Consider the following 11587-nt stretch of genomic DNA (forward strand, 5'->3'; position numbering starts at 1 on the left):
TCCCCTGTAAGGGACTTACTCCACATGCAACCAACCTCTGCATCTCACTTTCACAATAGCATCAAAGTCAAACTACCCCTTCTTATTAATTAATGTCTGATGCCCTTTAACAACACCACCATAATCCAAACCAACTAAATTATAACCTCAACATTGCAAACACTTTCTTACCTTTGTTTCGGATGCCGAAGGTTCCCGAAGACAAGGATGGTTTCGACGATTGTTCTGTCGTGCCAATGAAATGTTCGTTTCGTCCACTGTTTGGTTTCCTCCTCCTCGTTGTTTTCGTTGCCGCCGTTACCGAACTTCAAAGCATTGTGCTTTTCCAGCTCCAACCTCCCACACCAGAGACCCTGCTAAAATACGCCGCCATCGACACCGTTGAAGAACAATGGAAACACGAAATCCAGCAGCTTTTGGATTCAAACCTCGGCAACCAGGCACGTGTCCCCGTAACGTTGCGTTCTCCGTTGTTCCAAAGATATTTGCCTGATTTTCAAAGGGCTCTGCGTGATTGGGCCTTAAAGAAGAGTTTTCAGTTTCAGCCCAATATTATGTCAGAGTTGACACGCTTAGTGAAATATCCCATTGAGTTGGTGGGTTCATATGAGAGGTACTCTTCGTGTGCTGTTGTTGGGAACAGTGGGATTTTGTTGAACAAAGATTATGGGAAGATGATTGATTCCCACGAGGTTGTTATTCGGTTGAACAATGCGAGGGTCGAAGGTTTTGAGAACAAGGTTGGGTCAAAAACAAACATTTCCTTTGTGAATAGTAACATATTGCACGCTTGTGCGAGAATCGTGGGGAAGGGTTGTTTGTGCCACTCTTATGGAGCTGACGTGGCAACGGTTATGTACATTTGTCAACCCGCACATTTCATGGATTACATTGTGTGCAATTCTTCCCTCAAAGCCCCTTTGTTGGTAACTGATCCACGGTTCGATGTGTTGTGTGCTCGGATTGTCAAGTACTATTCTTTGAAGCTGTTTTTTGAGGAAACAGGGAAGGTTTTGGAACAATGGGGCCCAGCCCATGATGAAGTTTATTTTCATTATTCTTCTGGTTTCCAAGCGGTGATGTTGGCTTTGGGAATATGTGAAAATGTTAGTATGTTAGGGTTTGGGAAATCAGCTTCTGCTAAACATCACTATCATACCAATCAGAGGGCTGAACTTGGTTTGCATGACTATGAGGCAGAATATGCATTTTACCGTGACCTTTTGGAAGGACATAAGCCAATACCATTTATTTCGGACAATATCAAGATTCCTCCTCTTGTCATGTATCAATGACAATTTTGCTGACGATTGCGTGATGGAATAGTAAAAAAAAAAAAAAAAGAATAAACACCCTTTTTGGTCCCTGGTAATATCTACGAAATCCTTTTTAGTCCCTGACAATAGAAAAGGACCAAATTAATCCCTAAAATTATGAAAAAAGGGCCACATTAGTCCTTATGTCAACTCTTTCATCACTAACGTAGCCCTTTTTACATACTGTTAGGGACCAATTTGGTCCTTTTTTATTGCTAGGGACTAAAAAGGATTTCGTAAATATTGTCAGGGACCAAAAAAGGGTGTTTACTCAAAAAATAAAAAAATTCATATCACATATCACATCTGAATTGTTCTCTTCTTGTTTTAATTGTTAAATGCACATATACTGGAAACCAATACTGATTCATGATTCACTTTTTGTATTCTCAACCTGAGTAGGCATCAGGCAACAACTGAACGTGTAAATTTTACTCATATCAACACACTCTTTGAACCTTTAATGATCAAATTAAACATGCCATCGAAAAGTCTTTGGAGAATATTGAATAAGGTTTATCAGTTTATGGATTCTCTTATGTTTCATTTAACATAAATAAACTTGTGATAAGAGAACACATTAGAATAGAGAGTAAATAAGAAGACCCATTATCAGTTATATGCACAGGATAAACATAAACATAATAATCTGACCATTTTATCCATGACTTATAGTGAAAGGAGGGTCTTTTAAGTGCTTGCCACGTCCTTTCATATGTTGCCTTATATATCCTAACTTTTAGCCCAATAACATTTAAATATGCTACTAATTCAGATATGTCATAAATTTATATATATATATTATTCATATATTTTCATATTTTTATTTTATAGTATTTGACCAATAACTTCTGATTAAACGAGTATTCATTGATGAGCACTCCTCTAACACGTCAATGACCAGACGAGCTTTAAGTAAGACTATTGAGAACCGAAGAGTATGTTAGATGAAGGTTCATTAAGAGTTAAGGTTCATTAAGAGTCATAGAGGAGTGTTTTAAAACTCGGATCGATCATCGAATCGGTAGAGGTACTGGGTCACTGGTTCAACCGGGTTGAACCGGATTTACTCTTCACATATTAAAAATATGAAAATATTACTTTTATTAATAAAAATTTATATAAGAAAACTATCAATGACCTTCCAAAAAAAAATTAATTTTCAATGATAGCAAATATTATATACTTCTAAGCTTCTAACTCTAGACCATATCCTAATATTGGATTAAAATTGCAATATAAGTTAAAGCACCTTTTGTGCTTGACATGATACGGATAAATTAAATTATGATAACAAATAGTATGCATGAAATATACACTAAGAAAAAAAGTGTCACCGTTATCATGATAACAAATAGTATGCATGAAATATACACTAAAAAAAAAGTGTCCACCGTAGAGATGAGATCATGAGACCATCAGTGTTTATCATCACTTAACTTCATGAGATTATTATAAGACGCAACTAAATTACATAAACGAACTGCACTAATCTAAAATACTTTATTATTTTCACCTTACTTTTAATCATATTCATCATAAAATATTTTATATGAATATGATTTAATTCAAGAGTTCTTATCAACAAAAAAAAATTTACCAAAAAAAAAAAAAAGAATAACCGGTCTAACCCGGGTCACTGGGTCATCGGGTTTCGACTGGGTCAACCGGTCCAATCCAAATTGACTGCAGAAGCGATCCAACTACCCGCTCGGACTGGAGAATCCACCGGGTCACCGAGTCCCGGGTCGACCCGGCCGGTCCGAGCCGAGTTTTAAAACTGTTATAGACTACTTTGACGTAAAAAAGCCCATAAATCCAGCCCATGAACGCCTCTATTGATTCCGCTTATACTTGGGTAAAAAAGACGTTAATCTTTTGTCCTTTAACTCGGATGTGATGAAAAGAGCGCAGAACAGCAAAGTAAATAATGTATCTTTAAATACCAAAAAAATAAAAATAAAAATAATGTATCTTTACATGTTAAATTAGAATTTTTTTTTAAGAATAGTTTAATTTTTAACTTTATTTTTCTTTAAATCAAGTCAAGCACGCAGCTAAACTTCGATTTTCCAACGTATGAATAATAGGTGTGCGGTGTAGGGATTTGTCTAGGTAATAAAATTTAAAAGCAAACGCTAGCTGATGTGTTTCTTAGCTTTTTTTAGTACATGTAATAAAAATATTTCACTTTGAACTTCTTGAGCATTCATACATTAAATTACTTAAATAAATAACACATGTGTGCACATGTATATTAGAGAAATATAAAAAATTATTTTCATCCATCACCTTAAAATTTTAGGTGAGATAGTTGTTTATCACGGTGCTAAAGTCTCCGTGAATATAAAATGATGAGTTCAATCACCATCGTCCTTACTTTCTACTAGAATTAAGTTAGCATAAGATAAAAAAAGAAAAAGAAAACTTGTACAATATCGATCCACATAGAAGCTCAAAGAGCTTTTATATGTGAAGTTTGTGTTAGAGAAATATAAAAATTATGGATACGCTTTCATTTATCAACTTGAGTTGTTGGGTTGAATTGATTACTTTATATAACATTAAAGCCTATGTTACAATATTACGAAATCAAACCTCATGGCCCCATATTTAATATTTTTATATTCGGAAAACAATTTCTCCTTTATCAGAAGAATTGTTTTCTCATGTTATTGAGAGATCATTTTAGGTGTAATATATTTTTTATTTATCACGGGATCCATCTGAATTAGGTATGTGAAATTTTTTTTCTAACCTCATGTTAAACGAGAGATGCAAAGCTCTTTTATATTATAACTTTCCAAGAAGGATCAAATTCTAAACATGATCTTGATATTGGGTTTATTAGGGACAAGATTGGATGGGATCAGGACCCTATTTGCATCACGGGATATTGGTGCCATATATGACCGTATTTTGGTTAACCTAGCTGGCTAGCTAACAAGAGTGACTTGAGAGAGAGGCGCTCACAGGGACTGGCACTTTTAAATATGAAAGGATGCTTCTAGTTTAGCCAAATTAGTGCAGTTAAAAGATGGTGGTAGTGATCTTTCTACCCCTAACGTTTTACCCGACAAAGCATGGTGGAGGTCCCTTATCTTCAAGAATCAAATACAACCTCCCATTTTTTCTACTACTTTTTTTCTTTGGTCAAGCCTACCTCAAAAGAATCCACATCCTAAACCCTTTTATTTTACTCTTCTTTTCTCTCTCTTTCCTCACGTGTATTAATGATCACCGCGTCTTCTTTAAGAAAAGGAGGTCCTTGTAACACAAGATCTCCTTTTCAAACACAGTTGCGTAATTAATCAACCATTTTGAGTGCCTTTCTATGAAGATCACCTAGATATGCGACTAAAAGTGTCATGCTAACCAGTTCTATCAATGACCTGACAATATATGGGAGTAGGTATGAGAAAAAAGAAGAAGGAAAGAGATTATATCTCAGCACCACTTTCACATTTAGCGAGCTTGCTGCTGAACCAACATGTTTCAATCAATTACTCATCTCTTTGATATAGACAAAGTCCATCCCAATAATTCGATGTCCCTCTTAAATTTTTAAGTTTTTCAGTGTTTTTTTTTTTTACTTTAGAATTGTTTATTGGGAAATTAAAGGAAGGATAGATTATAGATATATGCACTTTTGATTGTTTCGTGAGTGGCCAATTAGTAATCATATTCTTAAGAGTAGAAAGCATTGTGAAAATCTTCTAGGACCTGTTTGGAACACCTGATAAAAAAGATAGGATATGATAACTTGTCATATCCTACTTTTATCTCTTGTTTGGTGGGTCAATAGGATATGATTAGCTTATCCTATTATCTCATTTTATCATATCCAATATAAGATTTCTTATCCTATGGGGGGAGCTGGGTTAGGATTCAATAGGATAAGATACCAATATTGGATATCCAATATATCCTCACGCTAACCAATATATCCCACGATATCCAATATATTTGTATTTATTGCATTATATTTTGTTTTTTCTTTCTCCTTTCTCCTTCTACATAATTTTATCAGATTTCTAATCAGATGCTCATCAAACAAAGAAAATGATATAGGCTTATCAGCCTCATATCATATCCTACCCTTATCAGCCCCATATCATATATCCTACCCTTATCCTATCCTGTTCACCAAACGAGCCCTTACATTTTTGGACGAAATTACCTTTTGCTTGATAAATAATTAGGGAAAAGTGTGTATCATTTTAAAGAATGTAAAGTTATGTCATTTTAAGTGAGAGTAAGAGATAGATAAAGGAGGAAAGAGAGTGGACAAAAAAATATAAAGGTGTAGGTCCCACCTCTTTGTGAGAGTGAAAGGATATAAGTTGTGTCATTTAAAAGAACAAACACTTTTCCCAAATAATTATAAATGATTCGTTGTAACATCTTTTCCAATTCGTGAAATCGACTTGGTTAATAGGAAGGGGACATTCAATAAACAACTGAAACCAAACCATTACTGGAATAAAATAACAAGAATAAAACTCTTTGTACTTATATATAACATAAACGCCGCATGTAGTACACATTTTGCATACATCTTTATGGTAACATTCAATAAACATTTAAGTGTTAAAAAGATTTTAAAACAACTGTACTGAAGTCCTCAAATTAATGAGGACTAGCGTTTAGTAACGAAGCGGATAAATTTTCTCTTCTGTTGCTATGAGAAGAAAATTCACATGCTTCATCACTTAAACCATCTTATTTTTTATTTTTTATTTGGTACAAACCATCTTATTAATTAACCACAAAGCAAACTCGTCTATATCTCTTTCCCTGCTAGCTTATCACCACCCTGCAAGTGCTCGGTAGCAAACCGCTCTCTATTTTAATGCCTCAGCAATTGTTGAGAATTTTTTGTTACTGAGCACAAGCGCAGTGACCAAGCTTTGCTACGGTTACTACTACTTTATAGTAAAGGAAAGCAACAAACATGTTAGATCATGATTATGTATGAGCAACTTCATCTTCATCAGACCCGGTAATGGATTCTTTCTCATCCTCGAAGGCTTCAATAGAAGGATGTGGGGAGTGACCTTTTCCAAAGGATCTAATATGATCTTTAAGAGATCTTTTGTGCTTAAAATCTGAACCACAAGTGCAATACCACAACTTACCACAGTTCTTCTCATGAGTCCTCCAATCCCCTTTAACTGCAAATGCTTTCCCACATTTTCTGCACATAAATGGTTTTGCCCCATGCTTTCTTTTGTAGTGGGTTTGTAGCGTTCTGAAGTCCTTCAAGGGCTTTCCTCTTGGATGATTGATGTTGTTCTTGCAACCCTGTGCACAACAATAACATGGTAGCCTTAGCATTGCAGCTGGTTGTGTTCCTCTAAGTGAGTCTGGTCCTTTTCTAAATTCGGACCCATGTCCCCACATATGCATCTGCAAACGGTAAAAGTTCATTTTAGTTTGTGAGTATATAATATAAAATTATTAGTGTGATAAATAAATATAACATAAAATTATTAACATATCATTTACCTAACTGATTAAGTTTTGGGTTGAATTAGTTTTTACATAATTTTAGAGCCTTCATGGCCAGTTGATCTCGAGTTCGGTCCTCATAGTTTTCTCTATTGATAAATAATAAAATATTATGAAATTTCTTAATATAGGTAGTTGGACTTGTGTATTGTTTATTGTTCAAGTCCAATGAGTTCTAATGTGAAGGATATGTTAAATAAATATAATATGAAATTATTAATGTAACCTTTACCAAAGAGTTTAAGCTTTTGGGTTGAATTGATTGTTTACACGTGTATTACTTGCTTCAAATTAGGCCATTAAAATTAATCCTGAAGCCTGCTTATATGACCTACCAATGTTGGCCTTTATTTGACTTACGATTAGTTCTTATTCTGTTCGTATTCTGAGGTCTTAAACCCGAAAGGACAAATACATGGAAAGGAAGTAAAAGCATGAACATATGGAATTACAATTCCCTTTGAAGGAAAAGGATAAAAGCATGAAGATATGGGATAAAAGGAGCCTTTTACTAAAAGTTGAAGGGATGCTATGCGGGGCATCAAGCCTTCTGTCTCGAATTTCATAGAGTGAAAAAGAAAGCAAAAGAAAAAGACGGTCATCAAAGAATCATGTTTATATAGTCATTAAAGTTCATTTAAATATAATTGTTGTTTTCTTGATGATTATCTTCGCCCTCATCATCATTATGTAAAACGGATCTTAATGTTCCCTTGGATAAAGAGCAGGGAATTCAATTCTGTGTAGAGATAATCACTAGCTAATACAAATTCGTCATCCGTTACAAAAGATACAGAGGGTTAAATTACCGGGGAATGAATCATCTCTCATATTAAAATTTTACATGAGAGGTATGCCAAATTTTTGTGTGTCTCTTTATTCATTAATAATAATTGGACTTCACACATTTAATGCATGTGAAGAGAGATATAGACACAAAAATTTCATGTAATTGGATCATATGAATTTTTAACATGAAATATTTACTTCCAAATTATCAAATTAAAAAGATTATATTAAACTAGCAAAGGAGGAGTTAGGATCACATGAAGACGGCGCTGAGCCGCTGAATGATTCATAATGAGTATGTGTTATTAACAAAAATAAAATAAAAAATTGAAATAAAGTGATAGCATTTGAAAAAGGAAAAACATATTCATGGTACTCTCACGTACCAATTATGAACAAAAGTATAGCATGGTATAGTTGGTGGATTATATGATAGAACTCGTTGATCATAAAACAATGATATAGCAGATTTGTCATGAAAACCTAGCCCCCTGGATGTCTAATGATGTGATTGTGAAGAAAATTGATATCTACAGTACTGAGATGGTAATTACCCCATAACCATATATAATTTTATTTTCAATTGCTTTTAAATCTCAAATTTTACAACGTTTATATATATATATATATATATATATATATATATATATATATATATATATATATAGGAGCTAGCTACTTGTAAAAATTAACACAAACTAAGAGCCTATTTGATTGTATTTTGTTTCTTTACTTTTTCTTAAAATTATTTTGTAAAATAGTTAATGAAACAAGTATTTTTTGTATTTTTTTTTTTTGAAAGTTAAAAGTCAGAACACAAAACAAAAACAACTAAGATATAAGACTTGTTTGAAATCTGTTTTCAAAAATACTTTTTGATTTTCAGAATAAAAACAAAAAAACATATATTTGATAATATCTGTTTTGTAATAATAATTTTAAAAACTACAACTGTTTATTAGTTTTTAGAATTAAATTATGAGATTAGGATATTCTTATTATCAATTTTTTTTCTACTACTCTAATCACCTTTGGATTAGAGGAAAAATTGATTGAAGAGAGAAAAAAGAAAGACAACTTTTGAATTCAATGACGATTAGAGTAGCAGTATAGTAGTAGTAGAAAAAATTAGCAGTAAGAATATTCTACCTCTTAAATCATAACCCATATTCTCTAAATTCGATTCTAAAAATTAAAAAATAGTTATAATTTTTAAAATTATTTTTACAAAATGATCATTTTCAAACAGGCTTTTTTGTTTTTTGTTTTAATCATATAAAAAACTGTTTTTGAAAAGCATTTAATTTCCAACAGAGTGTGGTGATCGATTCTATTTTGTTAATGGTAGTGTTTAGGGATGCAATTGAAGTATAAGATATTGGATAGGGTATGTGTATAATATGAAAAGCATGCGTGATTTTCATTTCAAACAATGAAATGCTTAATTAGTTCTCAGTTGCCACTACTCTTTCCTTTTCCTTTTCCTTTGATAGATAGATCCTAGCTTAATTCTTAGTTAAATATATGTTGTCATTATAAACAAGTTAGTTTATGAGAAAATAGTTTAATAGAAAATCTAAAATTTGTTTTCCATGTGAGAAGTTGAGAATCAACTAACCTGCATATTGTTATATCTATTGAAGGTCTTGCTGCATATGGAGCAAGCAAACTGCATCGGTCCAACAAGGATCTGTGCAGGAGTTGGTATCCAAAACCTTCGCTCCTTGTTAAAAGAACAGCCATGGAAGGTTTTCTTCAAGGGTTCTTCTTCTTCTTCCTTAACATGTAAAACATTCTTCTGATCATCATCAGTTTCAGGACTTTCTGTAGTGTTAGGCAATCCAATGTGCAAAGCCACAGTCACCTTTTCCACCTTTTCTTCTTTTACTTCAAAACCTTCCTTTTGCACTTCATGGTCTTCCTCAGAGGGCTTTCCAGGGGTGAATCCATTTAAAATGGGAAAAAACTGGATAGTTTCATGCTGAGTTAAGGAAGAAGAAGGAGATGATGATAGTGAACTAGTTAGAGAGGAAGATGGTTTGAGCCATTCGATGAAAGTAGGGGTTTGAAGGTATAGATTTTTGTCTTCTACATTGTAATCCCTCAAACCCATCTTTAGATAGAGTCCCTGGTTTTGTAAAATTCTCTCCTAAAAAAGGACTATATATAATATATTTACTTTATGAGAGAAAGCCTGCACTTATATGGTTGATTAATGAAAGGCTTTCTTGTCTCTATGGAGCTTTTATTTTCCTTTTTTTTTTTTTACCCTTGCTTTTTCTCTTTTTCCTCTGTTTGCCTTTGTTTCTTTTTGGTGAGAGAAAAAGGGAGAGTAATTGGTGGGGATAGAAAATGACATGCAAAACAGGAATCACCAATTTAATGGAAAAGAATCCTAGAATAGTATCAACTCTGATCTGAAATACTACTACTTGGTAATTGGTACAATGTGAAGCGTATGAGTTGATCCTTTTTTCATTAACGTATAATGGAATTTGACCCACATGAACACATTTTCTCACACATTGACCTTAAGCAAGTGATCTCAAATAAGAGGATGAAAGCACAAACGCGTTTGGTCAATACCTAAACGGAGAAAAATATTATAAATGACGAACAAAAAGTAACAAGGACCTAGACAGAATGTTATCTAGTGTTTTATAATATATGGGCCATGTTGGTTAACTTCCATAAATCAATAATTAAAGGGAAGAAGTGACGCTTAATTGTTGGTATTGAGGATGGCTGCTGCAAGTTATGTACATTAATTATTGCAATACAAATTAATATCTATATATAAGGATAATATTTCGTATCAGTTTTTCATTATATTTGCCTCTTCATTTTTAATTGTTACTCACTCAACACCATTTTTTTTTCCATCAAAACTCAAATTCAAGACATCTGGTCAAAGAGAATAAGTTCTTACCGTTGAATCAATAATTGTTGGTTAATTTCAATAAACTTTCTTAGGCAAACCCATTTCAAGCCTTAAAAATAGGCAATGTAAACAGATCTTTCTTAGACAAATGCTATAGCTATTAAGAAACGCATAAAAGTGAGGCCATGCCACTGGCTGCCAAATTCTGCCGTATTGGGTGTTTTGTAGCTAAGCAGAATTGATCAATGATGAGGCTTGTGGATCTTAATTGTTATCACCGACAATATATTTTCGGCAGATCTTTCTTAGACAAATACTATCACATATTCACATGCATGCGTAGCTAGTTTTTTTTTTTTTTTTTAATATTCCATCAGTTTATCGCTTCGCGACTAGTTCAATTCAGGGCAGAATTAAAATTTTAAATCCTTTTCAATTAAAGGTGATATTGAAAAGGATCGAGCAATACATGCTCTCACCCCCACCTGCTCAATTCCCATGTATCAACTAAACTACTACCATTTGTTTACATGCTTAGCTAGTTCTTTTTATTTGTGATGGATGGACGCTGTCTATATATCATATTCTATCAATATCTATCACCATTCACCACCTACTGTTTTCTCTCTCTCTCTCTCTCTCTCTCTCTCTCTCTCTATATATATATATATATATATATATATATATATATATATTACTTTTCTCCTTTTCAATTGTGCGCATAGTCCGAAAAATTAAGGTCCAAGTCTATCTTGAAGTACTTACACGTAAAAAGTATAGTTTTTACATAATTAGCGAATTAAGTATACTTGGAAAATCTATGTAGTATCGTAGCTAGGTGGTTAATTCATTGGGTTAATTAATTAATTAGTTTGTGCCATTACGATCACCTCTTTTTTAATTTTTAATTAATTTAAATCATTCACTGAATAATCCTTAATATTAGGATAATCACCTATAAAGATTAATTCGCATCAATCAAAATCTCTCCCGTTTGTCTTCTATATATATAAGCTGTATGTTCTTTGTCCAATGAACGATGATATCAATCAATCAAAATTAAGTTATCATTTTTAGAGCTTATTATATT

At 33.0% G+C, this 11587-nt stretch overlaps 2 protein-coding genes across 2 annotated transcripts; one reads left to right on the forward strand and one right to left on the reverse strand.

The window, feature by feature from the left end:
- Window positions 1-236: 236 nt before the first annotated feature.
- On the forward strand, window positions 237-1295 carry LOC133291189 (beta-1,6-galactosyltransferase GALT29A-like). The gene has a single exon (XM_061489410.1). It carries the CDS (start codon window positions 237-239, stop codon window positions 1293-1295), a length of 1059 nt encoding a protein of 352 aa, XP_061345394.1.
- Window positions 1296-5883: 4588 nt separating this feature from the next.
- Window positions 5884-9755, reverse strand: LOC133291190 (zinc finger protein WIP3-like). Its single transcript, XM_061489411.1, has 2 exons — window positions 9235-9755; window positions 5884-6725 (listed from the first exon to the last, which is right to left on the reverse strand). Exons 1-2 carry the CDS (start codon window positions 9727-9729, stop codon window positions 6285-6287), a joined length of 936 nt encoding a protein of 311 aa, XP_061345395.1. The 5' UTR covers window positions 9730-9755; the 3' UTR covers window positions 5884-6284.
- Window positions 9756-11587: the final 1832 nt, after the last annotated feature.

Source organism: Gastrolobium bilobum, unplaced genomic scaffold, assembly GCF_033153095.1.
Source record: "Gastrolobium bilobum isolate Gb01-03AN ecotype WA unplaced genomic scaffold, APGP_CSIRO_Gbil_v1 utg1383, whole genome shotgun sequence".
Classification (NCBI taxonomy): Eukaryota; Viridiplantae; Streptophyta; class Magnoliopsida; order Fabales; family Fabaceae; genus Gastrolobium; species Gastrolobium bilobum.